At 52.8% G+C, this 20,926-nt stretch overlaps 1 protein-coding gene across 1 annotated transcript; it reads left to right on the top strand.

Annotated features, from left to right (window-relative positions):
• Positions 1–259: 259 nt before the first annotated feature.
• On the top strand, positions 260–20,240 carry UAP1L1 (UDP-N-acetylglucosamine pyrophosphorylase 1 like 1; the record flags this gene model as incomplete). The annotated part of the gene is made up of 9 exons (XM_080356173.1): positions 260–536; positions 9,748–9,952; positions 11,533–11,708; positions 13,456–13,628; positions 14,872–15,065; positions 15,860–16,000; positions 18,219–18,404; positions 19,161–19,227; positions 20,154–20,240. 9 exons carry the CDS (start codon positions 260–262, stop codon positions 20,238–20,240), a joined length of 1,506 nt encoding a protein of 501 aa, XP_080212299.1.
• Positions 20,241–20,926: the final 686 nt, after the last annotated feature.

Here is a 20,926-nt window from a genome sequence, read left to right as displayed (position 1 = left end):
TCGTCTCGGCTGGCACGGCCCAGCGCGGGAAGGGGGAGACGCTGCGAGACCCCGCGGTGCCGCAGACCCACAGGGTCCTGCAAACCCGAGGACCCGACCCCCGGGAGCCCGGGCGGGTCCCGGGAACCGTGCAGAGCCGGGGGCCGAGCGGCGACCCGCGGATCCCGCCCTTCCCCGCCCCGTCCAGCCGATTCCCCGCCCCGCGCGGTCCCGCTCCGGGCAGAGGTGGCCGCGGTGCGGGCCCGGCGGCCGCGGGGCGATGGGGCCGCCCGAGGAGGCGCGGGCGCGGCTGGCGCGGTGCGGGCAGAGCCACCTGCTGCGCTTCTGGGCCGAGCTGGGCCCGGCTCAGCGCGGGGCGCTGCTGGCGGCGCTGCCGCCGGGCCTGGGCGAGCACTGCCGGCTGGCGGCGGCGGCCGGGGCCCGGCAGCGGGGGCCGCCGGAGCGCCTGGACGGCCGGATGGAGCCGCTCCCCGCCTGGCTGCTGGGCAGCGCCCGCCGCAGCGGCCCCGCCGCGCTGGAGCGCTGGGAGGCGGAAGGTGAGCGGGGCGCGGGGCCGCCCGTCGGCTCGGGGCGGGCTCTGGGGCTCTGCGGGCTGGGACGGGGACGCGGGAACGTCTGTCCCAGCGTCGCCGGCTGCTCCCGGCGGGCTCCCCAGCGTGGCCCTCCCGCCACTCGGTGCCGAAAATACTGCGGCTTGTCCTGCAGACCGGCCAGGGCTGTGCTAAAACCGACAGCGGGGCCCGGCCCTGCCCCGGTGCGGGGACTCGGCGGGCACGTCCATCCCGCGGGGCCCGGGGCTGTGCCTGAGGGGATCCCCGCGGCAGGGTCGTGTCCTGCGGGGGCAGCTCTGGGCCAGCACCGTGGGCTTTCAGGGTGTTTTGGTGTCAGGCATGGGGGATGCGAGGCAGGCAGAGCGGGAGAGGTTTGGGGTTGCGGCTGTAGCTCCGGGCCGTGAACACTCAGGGCTGTGGGGGCACTTTGGGGCTGAGACGTGGAATTTTCACTCCGCAGCGGCTGAGGCTGGAGAGCGCGCGGTCGGCAGGACTCGGGTGAGGCCGTGGCTCCCAGGGGGAGGCCGAGTCCCCGAGGGGGCTGTGAGGGGAGGGTTCGCGTTGCCGCTGCCCTGGGGAGCTGCTGTGGACACTCGCTGGTCTCCCAGGCCGCTGCGGGTGCAGAGCAGATCTCGTGGCGGTGCAGGGGCTGGTGTGGGACAGGGCGACGGCGTATGGGAGCAGAATGGGTAGTGTGGAAGAAGCCCAGCAAAGCCCAGCGTCGCTGATGTTTGTAGCCCAGTAGATGCTGGCGGCTTTCCCTGGTCACCCCGTGGACGTGTGAAGGGTGGGGGCGATGGGCGAGGCAGTGGCTGGATGTGGGTGCTGTGCCCTCCACAGGACACACATCTTACACAGACATCCTGGGTGCTCTCTTGCATTTATTTACAAAGTTTCAGCTTTGTCTTCCCTCCTTCCTTATAAAATGTAACAGCACTGTTAAAAATAACTGTAATAAAAAAAGGAAGCCAGGAAAACCAGCTGTGGTCGGAGAGACGCTTGCAAGTGTCTGCACAGCCTCGACCTAAACCTGCCAGCAGAGGTTGGGATGTGTGGGCAGGGGAGTAAAGGCTTCCAAACAAGAACAAAACCAGAAGTGGCAGAGTCACAGGGCAGAGGACTTTCCTGGCATGTCAGACTTGGCTGACAGGGCTGAGCGGTCATGGAGGAAACTGGTGACCCGAGGCCACGTGTACTTGATCCAGCCACGGTTTCCACCAACCATGGTGACATCTCCAGCCCCGCAGAGGAGGGAGTCAGCACCCCTGGCACCACGGCGGCCACCCAGACACTGCTGGGGTTTGATGGGAACCCACTCTGGTGGTGGTCGCTGCCTCTTACCTGAGGGTGTTGCGATCAGGAGGAAGGGAACCCATGAATTCTAGAGGCACATGGGTCTAGGTCAGGGCCGCACGGTTAAATTAACAGTTTTACCAAACTGGGTCCTTTGTGTTCTGCCCTGCTGGGCCAGCGAGGAGCCTCGTGCCGCCGTCGGCAGCAGGTAGGGCAGGCACACTGTGCTGTGAGCAGAGCTCAAAGGGGTCCAGAATGGCTGCTGTGTTTGGGACCACCAGCATCGTGCACAGCTCAGCTAGTCCTGAAGTCCAGTCCCCGAGCCACATCCGTCCTGCAGGCAGATTTTTGTGATTTCTGCCAGGAGAGGGGGACGTGGTTCTTCTGTTTCCTTTTGGTTTGTTTTTATGATCCAGTTTAATGCTGGAGATGGGAATCAGCTGTCAGAGGAGGGTAATCGGGAGCAAGACTTTGTGCTGCTAAACCTGTGCAGCACTTGGTGGGCCACGTGTCCCTGCGGACGTGGTCTCGTCCCCGTGGGGTCCTGTTCCCCTGCGTGGCGTTTCCCAGTGGAGCCCAGTGTCACGGCGCAGGCTTTGCAGGGGTTGTGGTCCCTGAGGGGACACAGGCTCTGAAAGGCTCTTGTTTCCGTGCGCTGCTGTGGTGTTGGGCTGGCCAGGAGCAGAGTGAGCCATCTCGAGCCGTCCCGAGCTCTCCCGAGCTGTCCCGAGCCGTCCTGAGCTGCTGCTCCACGTCCCCGAGGCTGCGGAGCTGATACAACCGTGGCTGTGGGTTGGGCTGATGCAGCCTGTGGCTCTGGGTCGGGCTCAGCACTGAGCTGAGCTCATCTGCCCAGGGGGCTCCAAGTCCCAGCAGCTCCCGCCTGCAGTGTGTCCTCTGCGAAGACAACAGCTGAAATGATGTCTCCTCCTTTCCCCTTCTCCCTTTTTTTGCGATAGAAAATGGTGGTTGAAAGAACCAGGCAACTCAAAACTTAGTCTTGGGAACACCCAAGGTACTTTTTAATAGTTAAAAAAAGTATATATCATTGTTATTGTCTTTGAGATGATAAAACTTAGCCTGGGCAGATTTGCTTTCAGATCCTAAACACAAACATGAAGTGATCACATTTTCTAGGCAGCCTCAGGGATGATGATACAAACCAAGCTTTTACATTCTGTGAATGTTTTATTAATGAAATCTGAGTCTTTGGCCTGGGCCACAGTGCAGCTCCCCTTTCATCAGGAGGTTTGCTCATTCGTTCTGGTTATTTTACTGCTCTGCAGAATTAAGGATTTGGGGTGTTTTGCTTTATTCTCTTGCTGAGTGCTGTTGTAATCGGGCTGATGTGCCTGTCCAGCAGGAGAATCCAGTCTGTTCTTACAAGATCAATCTGTTCTTCCTGCAAAACTGTTCTGCCTTTTTTATTTTCTGTGCAGAATGAGACTTACAGCAGCATTGGTGTGTATCTAACAGCAGCTCATCTTCCCGTTTTTGTTTGGTTGAGCTGTTCATATTTCATGTGCTGCAGAAAATAAGATGGATTTTTTTTTTTTTCAGAGGAATAAATATTTCATTTAGTGCAGGAATGTGCAGCGAGATGAGTCAGTTGTTATGAATTTTAGTCGTGAGTATTAGCAGTTTTACAGTTGGGAAGTCGGAGCAGACCTACTCATTCAGATTCTGGGGGGTATTGGTTTTCATGGCAACCAAGATCAGAAACTTGGAAAAACTGTCCTGTAGTTGTAGGGTTGCACCCCAAAAACTGGGAGTGCCACAATCGATGGGAAGGACAGTCCCCTTGCCGGTTGTTCGTGTGTGCCTGGTCTGCCATCTCCCGGGAATACGGCCCTGTCAGTCTGCTGGGTTTGGGAAGAGAAAAGGTGACTGGCGCCGTTGATGTTATCAGTGGTTTCGCTTTGGACTTGGGTTCATCCCCCTTAGGTCGAGGTGCCGGTCCCTGCAGCGAGAGGCCCCTCCAGGAGGCGAGCGTGAGGTGCCCAGTCACCCTTGGGCAGATTCTGTCATCTCATCACTGCGTGGAAAACATCTGAGAGCTGCCGTGTCCTCCGGGACATCCCCACTTCAGTGGGGTGATGCCAGCCCTGGTCCCCCTGGTCGTGGCCAAGGATCGTAGCTGCTTGTGCTGGATGCTGCATGACAAAGCGAGACCTCACAGGCTTTTCCCGTACAGCATTTGCTCCAGAGCTTCATGTGAGTGACGCCCCATGGTTGCAGCCTGTTGCCGTGCATAAACCTCTAATTTGAGATCAATGGGATGTGATCTGTCGCATCAGGACCAGAGTGTGCATGTGGGTGTGAGCCCAGCAGTGCTGAGGTGGGGGTGGAGTGGAGCAAACGCCTGGCTCGGTCCACTGGTGGATCAATCTCAGTTGCACCCCAAAGCAGCACCTGCTGTGCTGCAGCCCCTGAGACCAGCAGGTGCTGAGTTCAGAGCTCAGTAAGGCAAGGCCTAAGTAAGGAGGAGCACTAGTGAGTATGGGGCTCTGGAGCACGGAGGAGTGCCGTGTCTGTGGGGCGGGCGATGGACACGTGCTGCAGCTGCACCGTGGCTTGGTGCCTCACTCTGCCGGGTTGTTGTTCTCCACGGAGCTGTTCTCCTGGTTGTTGTTCTCCACGGAGCTGTTCTCCTGGTTGTTGTTCTTCACAGAGTTGTTCTCCTGGTTGTTGTTCTCCACGGAGCTGTTCTCCTGGTTGTTGTTCTCCACAGAGTTGTTCTCCTGGTTGTTCTCCACGCTCCACCTGCCTGGAGCGGTCCCGAGTGTGTTGTGGCGGGTACTTTGATTTCACTCACCGTGTGTGTCAGCCTTCAACTTCAGCCCAAGGCTGCTCAGATCTTTAGAGAGCTGCAGGTTTGCTTTCTTGGTGGACTACTGGTGTTCTCCATGCCAGAAGAAGGTTGTGTGTTTCCTTTCACGCTGTTGCCCTTGTGACCCTCCTAACTAGAGCAGTGGGACACTGGTGTGGAACAACTGGTGCAGCTGGGAACAAGCTGTTTGTTTGCATCCTGAGGAGCAAGTAGATGGAGTCAACTGGATGGTAACGTGTCTGTCTGTCTATCTCACTGTCTTGGCTCCTCTGCCCAGTTGGATGTGCTGACCGGGTTGCCAGCCCTGTACAGCTGCCTGTGGTGGATTCATGCTGCTGGCTGGTACTTGTTCAGCTCTGGGTGGCTGTAGCGTGGTGACATTCAGAGCACTTCACATCACTGGCTCTCCGGGCCCTTGTCCATCTGCTGTGGGTTTTAAATGCAATTTGGAATCACTGGAGGGTGACTCATCCAGTGTTGTCCTTGGCCATGGCAATGATGGCAAGTACAATCTCACCAGTGTTCATAGCCAAGGGCTTTTCTTTGCTCAGGGCTTTTCTTGCTTTATGAGAGGCTCATCGTTACTGTGAAGAGGCCAAGATGAAGCATAAGGCTGAGAGAGCTGGGGTGTTCAGCCAGAAGACAAGGCTACGGGGAGACCTTATTGCGACTTGTCAGTACTTAAAAAGATGGGGACAGACTTTTGAGCAGGGCCTGTTGTGACAGGACAAGGGGTGATGGTTTAAACTGAAGGAGGGAGATTCAGGCTGGACATGAGGAAGGAATTGTTGTCCCTGAGGGTGGTGAGAGCCTGGCCCAGGTTGGCCAGAGAGGTGGTGGATGAACCATCCCTGGAGACATCCCAGGCCAGGCTGGACGGGGCTCTGAGCACCCTGAGCTGGTGCAGATGTGCCTGCCCATGGCAGGGGGACACTGGGGGAGCTGGGAACGTCCCTTCAACCCAAACCATTCTGTGATTCTATGATAAGGTTTCTCAGGGATAGATTGGCCCAGCAAGAGGCGTTTCCTTGCAGAGTGGTTAATCGGCTCCCTGCACTAGTTGAGCTCAGCAGGACCGTGACAGTTGTTATTCCATTTTTTGGGATGGAGCAGGGGAAGTGAATGGGCAGGATCTTGCTCATGGCAGCACTCTGCCAAGACAGGGGGTGGCTGCCACAGCAGTGACCTGAACCAAAGATTTTCGCTTTGGTTTCTCACTGCAACCATTTTCCCTTCCTCTCCCCACTGGTAGTTTTGTCATTGCTGCTGACCCCTCCTCTGGTCTGTAATTCCCCCCCCGCTCCGTCCCGCGACTGTTGCTCCAAGACACAGGCACAGGCAGAGGTGATGGGGGGGCAGGTCCTGCAGGACTGTGCACACAAGGGCCAGCTGGGAGCTGAGCACCTCAGGCTGGTGCTGAGCTGGCTCTGGGTTTGCTGAACCTCCGTGAGGGGAGTAAGAGAAGGGAAAGGGGAGTGGGCTGGCAGGAAAGTGGGTTTTACCCAGGTTTGTGTTCCTCAGGGCTGTGTGGCTGCAGTGAGCTGGGCAGGCGTGTGAAGGTCTCATCCGCACACGTCCCTCCCGCGCGGGTTTGCTGCCTCTGTGCAGGGTCCCAGTGAGGGGACGGCCACCCCCGAGCTGGGTGCTGGGAGGCCTGGAGCCATCCTGTCCCCTGCCGCCCTTCGCCTGGGTCCTTCCCTTCTCCTGCCATGTGCCGTGCGCTGACAAGCAGCCTGTGGAGCATGTGCCTGCAAACCGTGGTGGGGGGACACGAGCAGGTAACAGCAGCATCACTGATACCTGAGACCCCCTGCTCTGGGCTTTAAGTGTTTTGCAATGGGGAATTCAGTAGAGGTGCAAAGGAGCTGTTAACTGCTTGTGGTTTGTTGTGTAACATTATGCTTATTTTATTTGGGTTGCCATACAGCTCACCCAGTGCTATCATCTGAGCTTTTTAAATTTTAAGTTTATACCCATCCAAGCTTTCCTCTCGATCCAAGGACCTCCCAAAGCTTTGAAATCCCGAGACTTCCATCTTCTGCACAGGTCTCCCTCTAGAGAGATCTCCTAATCCCCTCTTGAGCAGGAGGGTGGACTACAGATGTCCAGAGGTGACTTCCAGCCAGCACTTCTGTGGTCCTGTGAACCCACGGCTCATTGTGCAGCAAACCAGTGGCAGCGGTGCTTCTCTCACTGGGCCTGAACCGGCATTACCAGCCTTTTTGGAGAGGATGTGTTTAGGCAGAAACACTGTGCTACTGCTGTGATGGGACTGACGCTTGTAAGCATGGGGAGGTCAGTGGTAGTACCCCAGTGTCATTGATGACTTCTGTCTGTTTTTATGGCTGAAAGCTAAATTTTTGAACAGAATTAAAACCAAGCCAGGTTGTTAGAGCAGCAGTTGGTGTGCCAGATGGACCCTCTTCAGGAGGTCTGCTGCCTTCCTGGGGCCAGGGATGAGGACACCACCAGGAAACTTCCCAGCCTGGCGTGGCCCTCAGACTACTGCCCATTACTGGTCTTTTATGTGGGTGGCAATGAAGTTGTGACCCATAGTCCAAGGGCAATTAAAAGAGACTTCAGGGCCTTGGGATGGTTGGTGGGGGAATCGGGAGCACAGGTTATTTCCTCCTCTCTTCTTCCAGTTGCAGGCATCATCTCCAAGCACATGCAGGAAGAGATGGTTATCAGGAGTAGTCAGCATGCATTCACCAAGGGGAAATCATGCTTGACCGACCTGACAGCCTTCTGTGGTGGCATGGCTGGCTGGGGAGAGGAGGGGAGAGCAGTGGGTGTTGTCTGCCTTGACTTGAGCAAGGCTTTTGACACTGTGTCCCACAACATCCTCACAGGCAAGCTCAGGAACTGTGGGTTGGATGAGTGGACAGTGAGGTGGATCATGAACTGGCTGGACGGCAGAGCTCAGAGGGTTGTGATCAACGGTGCAGAGTCTGGTTGGAGGTCTGTAGTTAGTGCTGTTCCCCGGGGGTCCATACTGGGTCCAGTCTTGATCAACCTGTTCATCCATGACTTGGATGAAGAGACTGAGTGCACCCTCAGCAAGTTTGCGGATGATCCCAAACTGGGAGGAATGGTTGATGCACCGGAAGGCTGTGCTGCCATTCAGCGTGATCAGACAGGCTGGAGGAGTGGGCAGAGAAGAACCTGATGGGATTCAACAAAGGCAAGTGTAGGGTCCTGCACCTGGGGAGGAACAACCCCCGGCAGCAGCAGAGGTGAGGGCTGGACCTGCTGAAAGCAGCTCTGCAGAGAAGGACCTGGGAGTCCTGGTGGACAGCAGGGTGACCATGGGTCAGCAATGTGGCCTTGTGGCCAAGGAGGCCAATGGTACTTGGGGCGTGTGAGGAAGAGTGTGAGCAGCAGGTTGAGGGAAGTTGATCCTCCCCCTCTGCTGTGCCCTGGTGAGGCCACATCTGGAGTTGTGTCCAGTTCTGGGCTCCCCAGTTGAAGAAGGACCAGGAATTACTGAAGAGAGTCCAATGGAGAGCCCTTGGAGCCATGTTTGTAAGATGCTGAGGGGTCTGGAGCATCTTTGTGATGAGGAGACACTGAGAGAGCTGGGGCTGTTCAGCTGGAGAAGAGAAGCTGAGAGGGATCTGATTAATGGATCAGTATCTCAGGGTGGGTGTCAGAGGATGGACCAGACTCTGCTCAGTGGTGCCCAGCGCCAGGGTGAGGGGCAACGGGCACAGACTGAAACACAGGAGGTTCCATGTGAACATGAGCAGAAACTTGTTTGCTGGGAGGTGCCAGAGCCTGGCCCAGGCTGCCCAGAGCGGGTGTGGAGTCTCCTGCTCTGAGACATTCAAACCCCCTGGACCCACCTGTGTGATCTGCTCTGTGACCCTGCGTGAGCAGGGCTGGGCTGGGGATCTGCAGAGGTCCCTGCAACCCAACCAGGTTGGGAGTCTGTGATTTTCCCTCTGTTGCTCATTTAAACAGCCAATTATTTCAAGATGAGCATAAAACCAACCCTGTTTTTCTTCTAATTCAATATTTTCGGTCCCTGTGTTTTTCAGTCCAAGTTAGGAATTTTTTAGTCCCGGTTACAGTTAAAGTTGCATGTTTGTCTTCTCTTCAAAGGCTGGGGTGGAGCACGTGCTGTCCGGGAGCACGGGGAGCAGCACCAGGCTGGGCGCTGTCCGGGAGGCTCCTTGCGTGGGGTGGCACAGGCTCTGGGAGCTGCCGCCCGGCAGAGCTGAGGCTGCTGGTGTGGGCAGCGCAGGGCCCGCGCACTCCCCAGGAACTCAGAGCGTGCCCTGGGGAAAAATCTTTCTCTGGGTTGTTGTTACTGTGATGCTGGCTTGAGAGAGGCAGGGAACAAAGACTGTCAGTGAGCTGGGTGTTTATTCTGTGGTCTAGTTCTTCCCCAAGTTCTGGACTTCCCTGGTTTGTCAGGAAAAATGATACTGGTTTTAACTAGATTGTGGGAGTTGCGCTTCTGCAGGCTGGGCTGTGTTATTAGTCCTGATAGCAGCTGAACAGAAGCTGGAGCACAAGTAGAGATAGTTGATTAGGGCAGATACCAGAAGTGCCTGTGCTTTACTGGAGATCACGAGACTTTGCTTCTTTGAGATGTGGAAGTGGTGGTGATAAGGGCGCTCTGGAGTCTCTAGTCCAGCCCCTGTTTGGAACAGGCCCATACCCAGCCCTAGGTCAGGCCAGCTACGGCTTTATCAAAGTAAGCCCTGAACACCTTAAGGGACATCCCACCTCTCTGGATATCTTTTCCAGATCTGCACCATCTTCCCAGTAAAGAGTTTTTATCCTCATGTATCCTAATGTAATCCTCTTAAGGTGCAACTCATGGCTGTTTCTGTTGTTACACCATCTGCTGCTTTAGGTGAGGAAACTGCTGCATCAAAGAGGTGAAATGATTTATTTTCCTGGTGCATGCAGCACTATATTTGTCTCTATGCTGCCAGCCCTGGGCATTGGACTGTCAGCTTCTGGTTGTTGCCTGAGCTCTGCAGAAATGCTCAGGAGAAGAGCATGGGGTGTTGATTTTTTTTGTGATTCTTACGTTCCCTCGGGGTTCTTTCTCCTGTTCAGGCTTGCATCAGATCTCGCAGAACAAGGTGGCAGTGCTGCTCCTGGCTGGAGGACAAGGAACCCGCCTGGGCGTGAGTTATCCCAAGGGCATGTACGACGTGGGGCTGCCCAGCGGCAAGACCTTGTATCAGATCCAGGCAGAAAGAATCCGCAAAGTGGAGCAGCTGGCTGGCCAGAGACACCACTGCAAGTGTGCCGTCCCCTGGTAGGTGGTATGGAGCTGTAGACCTGCTGTGCAGGGGCTCTTTGTGTTGCAGCTTGCCTGCGTTGTCTTCTAGAAGCACTTTGCCGGGTGCGGTACAGAGACACGTCGGGCAGAGCTTTTTGTCGGCAGGATTTGCGATGCCAGCAGCTGGAGGAGGGTGCACAGGGGTGGGAAGTGACAGGTCCGTGTCTGTAGATGTCAGTGACCATGACTCACTGGCCACCACCCTAACTGCTGTACCGTGCTGCCTTTTCAAGCACAGTCCCTGACAACATTATAAACAGAACTTTTGAGTGATTGTTTCCGATACTTTACAAGAGATTTCATCCGTTTCTGCTGTGCTTTCTCAGGTTCCTGCATGGAGGGAGATTGCCTAGAGCTCACCTTCCGAGCCCCCGCCTCCCCTGGCCTGCAATTTCTGCCACAGCAAAAAACCTCCTTCCCTCACAGTAATAAGTGCTCGTGATGTCTCATTTTCAGCCACCTCCTGCTGTCGTTGTTTACAGCTGGCTGCTGTCTCAGCTGGCTTTCAAGAGCCTTCAAAAGGTTTCAAAACAGACTATCTCTGTGCAAGGTGCAAAATGTGAATTGCCTGTGGGATGTGGTGGGTGAGAGCGAGGAAGGTGCTGCAGCTCACTTCTGCAAATGTTTTCTGCTAAGTGTTGTTCATTAGACTACAGGGAGATACATTTATGAAATCACTGGTCTGAATCAGGATTTGGGAAGAGTGAAAGAGCAGGTGTCTGAGGTCTTCAGGGTAGCACATTGTTGTACAAATTGGAGATCGAAGGTGATTTGAGTCCATACGGTGTTTCTTTCTGATGCTGTGCATGCGTTACCTGAATTGCTAATGCACCACCCCCGGTGCTGCTGGGAGCCGGGACGGGTTGTGTGCAGGATGGTTACAGTTGGCTGCTGCAGTGCACTGTTCTGCAGGGATGTAAATCGGGGGGTGTGAGGTCCAGGCTCTCCTGTGCAAGGCGTTGATTCCCCTGGTGTGCTGGCAGAGGAACCCGCGTACCTGTGCCAGGAGTTGTTGAAGTGCTTGACAGGTAGATAATGAAGATGGCTCTTGGCCACTGTGGAAGGAGGAAGATAGTGGAGGGAGAGACAGCAGCAAAGTGGAGCTGGAAGGAGAGGAGGAAATAGAGAAACTTAAGAGAAAAACTAATAATGCAACCAACATTTGAAAATGCTGCTGATGGCCTCTGCTGGCAGACTGAGCTGCTGGGGATTCACAGCTCGTTCTCAGCACCTTGTGCTCGTCAGTGCTTCTTTAGACACTTAACATCAGTTTGAATCTAAGGTGAATAAGGCTGTCGTATTGTCCTTTTCCTTGTTTTCCAGCTCATCTGGATATCCAGATATTCACATTTAGGGAAAGGCTCTTCTGCCCTGGCTGGCACTGAGCCTGTGGATATCATCATGCGTGAGTTCTGGAGAACTCTCCTGCACACCGCAGGATACCGTAGTGTCTCTCATTTAATGCTCTTGGGTTTCCTCCCTTTTGTATTCTGTTTGTACTTTTGTCTTTTGCTTGTGGTTTTCTTACTCATTGCTCAGCACCCATTTCTACCCAGGTACATCATGACAAGTGAGTTCACGCTGGGGCCGACGGAGGAGTTCTTTGTAGAACACAACTACTTCAACCTGGATCGATCCAACGTGGTCATGTTTGAACAGAGGATGCTGCCCGCTGTCACCTTTGATGGGAAGGCCATCTTGGAGGAGAAGGGGAAAATTGCTATGGCTCCAGGTACCCTGCTGGTCACTCTTACACGGTACAGTGATGTAACCTGTGTTGGTAGTTGCTGCTCTCCATCAGCCAGCCTTGGTGCACAGAGCAGTCGTTGGAGGTCAGTGTTAACGCTTCTCCTTAGTGTGAGAGTTCAGTTAAATGTTTCAGGCTGGTAATCAAGAGTGTAGCAATCTCTGTCTAGTTGTTGCTGGAGATTTGCCCATAGCACATGGGTTTTATAAAAGCCGGGGAGTACTGTCAGGATTAGGAGTGGTGCAACTGCAGATTAGGAGCAACGTGCATTGGCAGGGCTGTGCGGGGGGTCCCGGTGTGAAGCTGTTGGGAGCTGGGCTCCCATTCAAGGCTGATAGCTGGAAATGGGTAAAAAAGAAGCAAGAAGATTAACTCTTTCCAAAGTGACCTGGGGATCCTGGTGGACAACAGGATGACCATGAGCCAGCACTGTGCCCTTGTGGCCAGGAAGGCCAATGGCATCCTGGGATGTATTAGAAGGGGGGTGGTTAGTAGATCAAGAGAGGTCCTCCTTCCCCTCTACTCTGCCCTGGTGAGACCCCATCTGGAATATTGTGTCCAGTTCTGGGCCCCTCAGTTCCAGCAGGACAGGGAACTGCTGGAGAGGGTCCAGCGTAGGGCAACAAAGATGATTAAGGGAGTAGAGCACCTCCCTTATGAGGAAAGGCTGAGGGAGCTGTGTCTCTTTAGTTTGGAGAAGAGGAGACTGAGGGGTGACCTTATTAATGTTTATAAATATATAAAGGGTGAGTGCCACGAGGATGGAGCCAGGCTCTTCTCAGTGGCAAACAATGATAGGACAAGGGGCAATGGGATCAAGCTGGAACACAAGAGGTTCCACTTAAATTTGAGAAAAAACTTCTTCTCAGTAAGGGTGACAGAGCACTGGAACAGGCTGCCCAGGGGGGTTGTGGAGTCTCCTTCTCTGGAGACATTCAAGACCCACCTGGACATGTTCCTGTGCAACCTCACCTAGGCGTTCCTGCTCCAGCAGGGGGATTGGACTAGATGATCTTTTGAGGTCCCTTCCAATCCCAAACATACTGTGATACTGTGATTGCAATATCTCACCTTGTAAAGTTCTTATCTTCTGTTAACCTGGGCATGTTAAGAGGCTGGGTGAAGGCAGCCTGCTCGGGCCGGGCAGGGATGCGGTTTTGCAGCTGCAGAGTTTTCTTGAGCTGACGGGGGTGTCAAAGGAGGAACTGGGAAAGGGTGATCTGTGATGAACAAATGTGCAGATGTCTTTTGTAGAGCTGCAGTTCAAACCTTTAAAAAGGCACTGGGAAGCTGTGGGGGGAAGATAAACAGATAATAAAGTTTATTTTAGTGATTTTCTTCAAGCTGAATTTGAAATGTGCTTTTGCTCTGCACTGGAAGAGAAGAAATGTAACAGGCTTTTCCCATCCTCTGATAACGTTTTTCCCTTTAGTGTTTTCCGTCTGAGGATCTTACAGGGCTTCATAAAGTCTGAAAACCCTTCCCCGTGAGGCTGGTCCCTGTGGTCCCACTCTGTGGGTGAGGGCGCTGGGCTGTGCGGGGAACAGGCCTGTGCTGAGCCATGTGGCAGAGCAGGAAATAAGATCTGGTAGCACTGACTTAGCTAGGAAGCATTCCATCCTCTGCTGGTGAAGAAAGTTTGTTCAGGACTTTCGGCTTTTTCTCCGTTAGCTACAAAACCCCCACTAAATCACTCATTAACTAGGGCTTTCTCTTTTCTCTTGTGTTATAGATGGCAATGGTGGCTTATACCGTGCTTTGGTGGATAATAAGATCTTGGATAACATGAAGCGGCGTGGAATCCAGTACGTCCATGTATACTGTGTGGATAATATCCTCGTGAAAATGGCAGATCCGGTCTTCATAGGCTTCTGTGTGTCCAAAGGGGCAGATTGCGGTGCCAAGGTGAGGCAGTGCTAATGCAGGGCCATTCTCGCCCAGGGAGTTATGGTCTGGTTACATTTGGAAGCCGCTGGTGAGGGTGAGAGCAGATGAAGGGGTGTTCAGTTGGTTTGGCAGTGGCTCGCTCCAAGCAGAGGCTGCTTGCTGCCTGCGTTGCCTTCAGAATCCCAACCTGCGGGTGTCGTCCTCCCCTCCTCCTGCAATATTGTGGAAAATAAGCTTCAGTTAGAGCAGGGACTGTAACTGCACAGGAAACTACAAACTGTAATTGCTTCCCCTTTATGCCCTGCCCTTTCTGCGGAGGCACATGGGTATCTAGAAGCCATATTGGACTGGGTTGTGTTTTATTAATATAAATGCACCTTTAAGTCTAATGGCATTCCTTATCCCCCAGTGTGGAAGATGAGGAAAGCCAAACTAGCCTGGTTTTGTCACCCTAAAGCAGCAGGAGACTGAGGAGAAATATATATTGCTTTGATCATGACCACTGTTCATGCAAACAGGAAGCTGAAGGCTGGTAGCTGCAAACGTTTTTCATTTAATGCCAGGTCCCAGTCCTTGGTAAGAACAGTGCCCCACAGTATGCCAATTTCTTTTAACTAGTTTGTCTTCTGAGCAACTGTGCAATTAAGCAGTCAAGTACTGGATTTGTGAATCATGGAATAGAATCATTTTGGTTGGAAAAGATCATCGAGTCCAACTGTTAACCCAGCACCAGCACCAGCCTATGTCCCTGAGAACCTCATGTCCGTCTGTCCAACCCTCCAGGGCTGGTGACTCCAGCACTGCCCTGGGCAGCTGTTCCAATGCCCCACAGCACTCTGGGGAAGAAATTGTTCCCAGATCCAACCTCAACCTCCCCTGGCGCAACTTGAGGCCGTTTCCTCTTCTCCTGGCGCTTGTTCCTGGGGAGCAGAGCCCGACCCCCCTGGCTCCAAGCTCCTTTCAGGCAGTTCAGAGATCAGAAGGTCTCCCCTCAGCTCCTGTTCTCCAGCTGAACCCCCCAGGTCCCTCAGCCGCTCCATCACACTTGTGCTCCTTCCCCAGCTCCGTTCCCTTCTCTGAACTCACTCCACCCCACTTGTTGGGCAAAACGTGTCTCCAGGCTCCCCTGTACCCCCAGCACTGCATTGCCCGTGCAGCTGAGGTGCCTGATGATCAGCTGTAGGATGGCGTGTATGTGGGAGTTGGAAGAGTGCTGGGATGTTCTTCCTCCTCGTCACAGCCCTCTGTCCTGTGGCTGTAGGTGGTGGAGAAGGCGTACCCCACCGAGCCCGTGGGGGTGGTGTGCTGTGTGGACGGGCTCTACCAGGTGGTGGAATACAGCGAGATCAGCCTGGAGACTGCACAGCAGCGCGGCTCCGATGGGGGACTGGTGTACAGCGCTGGCAATATCTGCAATCACTTCTTCACGGTTGAGTTCCTGGAGATGGTGGCCCAGTAAGTTCCAGCAGACCTGCTAGGCAGCCCAGAAATGCCTCCAAGAGTGGGTGTTCCTGTAATTTCAGTTATGGGTACCTCCTGCTCTGCTCTTCACCTCCTCTCTCCTCCAAACAGTTCAAAACAGCTGTATCCCCTTTTGTGACAGCCTCAGCGTGCTATTCAGGCCTTACCCAGTGAAGAGCTTGGATGCTTTGCTGTAGCTGCATCGACTGACATACACCAGGACATGACTTTCCTGGGCCTGCGGGGGTGAGCAGCGTGGGCTGCGGTGTGGCAGCAGTGCAGCCCCACACTGAGCGTTTTCAGTGGGACTGTCGCCCGTGCCACCCCCTGGGACAGCAGAGCTGGGGACGGGGTGAAGCTGGGGGAGGTCTCTGCACCTCGGTGTTGGGTGATGGGGCTGTGATGGGGCAGTGGGTGAGCAGCCCTGTGACCTTCCTGAAGAGCTCAGTCCACCCTTGTGTGAGGGATCTGCTCTACTCCATTGCCATCCCAGTCAGATAAGAATTTAGGTTACCTTTTTTCTCTCTGCCCGCAATCTCAGCCTGACTTGAGGTCCTCCCTCTTGCTTTGCCCCGTCCTGTCCCAGCAGTGCAGGCGGTGCCGCTGGCCGGGCCGCTCTGCGCAGTGAAGTGTTCCCTGTATGTGACTTGGATCAATTTGGAGAGAGCAACACCCGCAGCAGCTGGGAGCTGAGCCGGAGCAGTAATAAACCAGCTGCTTCGCAGCAGTATGCTACATTTTTCGGAGTGGGCATGAACTAAATGAACTTGTTTCTTCTCCTTTTGCAGGAAATATGAGCCGCAGCTGAGGCATCATGTAGCCATAAAGAAGGTGCCTTACATTGACGAGGAGGGAAATCTGGTAAAACCGCTAAAACCAAACGGGATAAAGCTGGAGAAGTTTGTGTTTGATGTGTTCCAGTTCTCTAAGTTAGTGGCAGATATGATTTCTTTTTCCTTCCCTTCTCAATGTTTGTTTGAATGACTGTAGGTTGTAACAGGTCTTGCTTGGAGTGAATGGTTTGGGGGTGTATTGTTAGAAAGGGAAATTGAGCACAAAGCCAACTTTTAATACAAACCCAAGTTGCAGTATTCAGACTCGCAGAAATCGAGTCTTTCAGGATTGTGGCTCCCATGGCAACTGCAGCTCTGGTTACGTGTTGGTGTGTCGCGCCAGGGCTCAGCTCACACCCTCTGTGCTCAGAAAACAAGTTGCTTAAGCACCTTGGGGCTGTGGGAACTGTCAGTGTTGACGTGCCAAGCTCTAAACCAGAGCTGAGAGTGCTGTGCCGTAGTGTGAGTACAGTTGGGAGTGCTTTGTATTTAGGGAATGTGGGAGTTTAATAATTTAGGAATTTAGCATGTGTTCTTACAAAACCTACTTTCCAAAGTTTAAAATTCAGCAGTAAAGTCTCCGTTTTAGGCTTAAATAAATGGCAAAAAAGAGATCTCAGCAAACTGAATTATCGTTGTTTGGGGATTGTATTTTTCTTTTTAGAGGATTTACTTTAGGATAGAGAGCTCAAGGTTTGAACGGGTCTCCATTTCCTGACAGGCATTCAGAAATATCTCACCAAAGGCAAAACCAGTGTGGGGGAAACAGTGCTGAGTTCTGAGCTTTGAAAGGACTCATTTGCAAGCAGTGAAACCTCGCTCTTTTTTAATAATACTTGCAGAGCCAGCTTGGCAGCTGTTTTTCACACGTGAAATGCAGAAATGCGCAGATGCTGCTGTGGGATTTTTTGAATTTGCATTCCCATTTTTGGTAAACAGCTGTACTTACCATTCAGCCGTGAATCCTCCCATATTGCTTATTCATCCCTGGGAGCTGGTGGCCTTGGTTGCTCCGTTCCTGCAGAGCGCTTCTTGGCGCAGCGGTGCAGTGCTCTGACATGAGCCGTGCAGCTTGGCGCTCTGTCCGACCTCCAGGCGTTGCTGCTCTGTCTGTCCTGCTGTGCTCGCAGCTGAGGCTTTTTGTCCACAAGTCTCCTCATGGCTGCAGAACTGTTTCTGCAGAACTCTTGCTTTTCCTCTAACCTGTGCACAGCTCTGGAGGGTTGTGAGGCCATTATGTTCCCAAAGCAACTGGCCTTCTTGTGGTGTTTTTCCATCATACAGTGCTTGTGCTTCTTCAGCAAAGGCAAGTGTAGGGTCCTGCACCTGGGGAGGAACAACCCCCGGTAGCAGCAGAAGTGAGGGCTGGACCTGCTGAAAACAACTCTGCAGAGAAGGATCTGGGAGTCCTGGTGGACAGCAGGGTGACCATGGGTCAGCAATGTGGCCTTGTGGCCAAGGAGGCCAATGGTACCTGGGGCGTCTGAGGAAGAGTGTGAGCAGCAGGTCAGGGAGGTTGATCCTCCCCCTCTGCTCTGCCCTGGTGAGGCCACATCTGGAGTTGTGTCCAGTTCTGGGCTCCTCAGTTTATGAAGGACAAAGAATTACTGCAGAGAGTCCAGTGGAGGGACACAAAGATGCTGAGGGGTCTGGAGCATCTTTCACATGAGGAAAGGCTGAGAGAGCTGTCCTAAGAAGGACAAGGAATTACTGGAGAGAGTCCAATGGAGAGCCCTTGGAGCCATGTTTGTAAGATGCTGAGGGGTATGGAGCATCTTTGTGATGAGGAGACACTGAGAGAGCTGGGGCTGTTGAGCTGGAGAAGAGAAGCTGAGAGGGATCTGATCAATGGGATCAGTATCTCAGAGTGGGTGTCAGAGGATGGACCAGACTCTGCTCAGTGGTGCCCAGCGCCAGGGTGAGGGGCAACGGGCACAGACTGAAACACAGGAGGTTCCATGTGAACATGAGCAGAAACTTGTTTGCTGGGAGGTGCCAGAGCCTGGCCCAGGCTGCCCAGAGCGGGTGTGGAGTCTCCTGCTCTGAGACATTCAGACCTGCCTGGACACATTCCTGTGCAATCTACTCCAGGTGGGTTGGAGGAGATGATCTCCAGAGATCCCTTCAGCCCAAACCAGGCTGTGATTCTGTGATTCTTTGCTTTTCATATGGGAGATGGGCTTTCTCAGGCTGCATATATCGCTGCTCCCTAAGATGTATATGAGCCTTTCCCCATGAAAGTTGTTGTTGCATCAAGAGGGCTGATAACCAGCTTTATTGATCATTATCATTGTTTTCTCCCCTTTGCTGGTAGGAATTTTGTGGCATTTGAAGTTTTGAGAGAAGAGGAGTTCTCGCCACTAAAAAACGCAGACACAGCTGACAAGGACACTCCTACCACCGCTCGGCAAGCCCTCCTGGCGCAGCATTACCGCTGGGCTCTCAGGGCTGGGGCCAGATTTCTGGATGAAAATGGTTGCAGGATACCAGAGAAACTCAGGTAGGAGCCTCCGTGATCTCTGCAGCTCCTCTGTGTGTGGCTGCTGGCAGGCACCGTGCTCTACAAAACTGGGCTTAGTTTGATCACAGGGTGACTTGGCATCATTTTCGTTCAGCTCGTCTTTTCTGAACATGCAGAGTAATGTCTGTCACGGCTCCTGCTCTGTTACTGACTGTGATTTGCTCTCGACAGTAACTCACAGTGCTCTGGGCTTTACCTCTGGCAGAGATTCCTGCCCTCGGGGTCATGAGTTGACTCTTCATATAGGAACTCGTTAGGCAGGGGCAACCTTTTCCATCATTCTGGATTTAGCCAGCCCAAGCAATTGTCATTTCTAGTCCTCACCAGTTTTTCTGACTATGGCCCCAGTGCTAAAGCTCAGCAATATTCTCAGGTGGGCTTAAAGATCAGCTGTTACAGCAATTACCAACTCAGATCCTGCCTGCATCATGGGGGATGGGAAGCTGCTTTTACTCCATGGGGCTACTGCATCAACTCCTAGTTTAATAAACCCACAAGCTGTTAATTTGACTTGAAAAGCACCTCTATAGTAGTGGTGTTCTTGTTTGGATGATAAATACTTGGGACCTTGCTAATTCCCTTCTGTTTTCACACTTTGTGTTCAAGTAATGTCTGCTGAATGTTAGTATAATGATTGTCTAATTCTTCTGGATTTCCTGTTCTGCTGATGTTTTGAAGAAGATGCACTGTTTTTTTAAACATAGCAAGAAGTTAATCCTGTGTTTTCTTCTCTAGTCTCTCAGGAACTGAAGATCCTCCAGCTGTGTGCGAGATTTCTCCATTAGTGTCTTACTTTGGAGAGGTGAGAATAACTCTCTATGGAGGTATTTTTAAGAGTGGGCAGGTTTGTGTCTGATTTGCTTCCAAACACAGGGAATTTCTTTAGTCTGGGCTTGCTGAGCAATGGTAAGATCCAGGGAACTAGGACCTGGGTTCTGTGTTATGTTTGTGGTTCCACTGTGGTTACTCCTCAGCAGTTTGTTCACTCCCAGTTGTAGCCATCTGTAAAATGAGATTTGCAACGAGTTTGCACAGCTTCATTAAGACTCACAAGTACTTTGAGATCTTCTGAATGAAAAGTGCAGAATACTCAAATTACAAACCCCATGAGGTCACTGTGTGTGGTTCTGTGCCAGTTTGTGCCCATCTCCCACCGTGAGTGACCACCCAAGTGTGCTATGTGCATTGGCTTAGGAGAAACCGTGTCTTAGAACAGATTTCTCCAGCTTGTCTTCCTGAAAAGAATTGATCCTGGGAAAGCTTCTTCCATTTAGTACTGAGGAGCTTCCCTGTGCTGGGCAGATGGGATGAGAGTGGATTGCTGGCCACTCTGGGCAAGTGGAATTCATCAGACTTTCCATGCGAGGTTTCCATGTGCAGGCAGCAAAGTCATCACAATCAGTGCACTGTAAGAACAAAATGAAAACAAGGCAATTTAAGTTGACTTTTCTTTGCTAGGATTGTTGTGAGTTAAGGGGACAGCCTCCCGTGCCTGCTCCTCTTCAGGGGGGTGGTTTCCGAGCTCCGTTGTTTTACGGTTCATGGGTCCCTCTCCTTCCTGAACCCCAGGTGTGGGGCTGATCCACCTCTGATACTGGGGAAATTGGTGCTGGTGTCTGTCCTTCCCCAGCCTTTTAGCTTTGAGTAGTCAGTCGTTCTTTGAGAATATTAAAATGAAGCAGTCTGATGCGTTTTCAACCTAACGGTGCTGTTCTCACCCGTTCTCAGGGGCTGGAGGTGCACATGAAGAACAAAGACTTCCTTTCTCCCTTTGTGCTCGATGAAAACAAAGCGGAAATCCTAGGAAATTCTTGAAAAGGAGGGAGGCCTTTCCCCCCTGAGTCAGATATCCGTCTGTCAGATCCTCTCTAAGAACTGACATTACTCCAATGTCAGCTATGAAGTGTGTTATAAAAAACCAAACCTGCTTTGCAATATCAGATCGATACCAAATCCCTGCAGCAGTTGTGTTTACACACACGTGTGCTCAGCAGTTCTGGTTGGTCACTTGGAGGGCTGTGCCTTCTACCTCAATCTGTTTTGTAGACTTGGATGCAGATGAAGATTAGGACCTTCTGGGTACCAAACAGATTTTATATTTCTTAATTGCTGTGCATATGAATACGTAAAAGAGCCAGTTAGGGCCTAATAAATTAGCTCTGCATTTGGGAAGGTTAAATCTCTTCAGTGCCTTGTTAGGTATCTTGTTTGTGCTGGTGGGATTGGGTTTTTTTTTGTTTGTAATTTTTTGGTTTTAAACTGTGCGCACAGCTGAAGAAATTGTTGGATCTCTTTCTTCCCTAATCCTGTGCTGGTTAGAAGATCCAGCTCAGCAGTTGCATCCTCTCTCCACAGTGCCGCGGGCAGGGCTCCTGCTGTGTGAGCATCGCTCCAGGATCGGACTCCACAGCACCACAGGCTAGTTTGTCTATCCAGGCCGGCTGATGCCATTTATTTTACTGTTCATTTTTCTGTTTAATATATAGCGTATTCCTCAAAGG

Source organism: Nesoenas mayeri (assembly GCF_963082525.1).
Source record: "Nesoenas mayeri genome assembly, chromosome: 18".
NCBI classification, from domain to species: domain Eukaryota; kingdom Metazoa; phylum Chordata; class Aves; order Columbiformes; family Columbidae; genus Nesoenas; species Nesoenas mayeri.
Note: the sequence above shows the minus strand (reverse complement) of the source record. Positions and strands in the feature narration are given on the sequence as shown.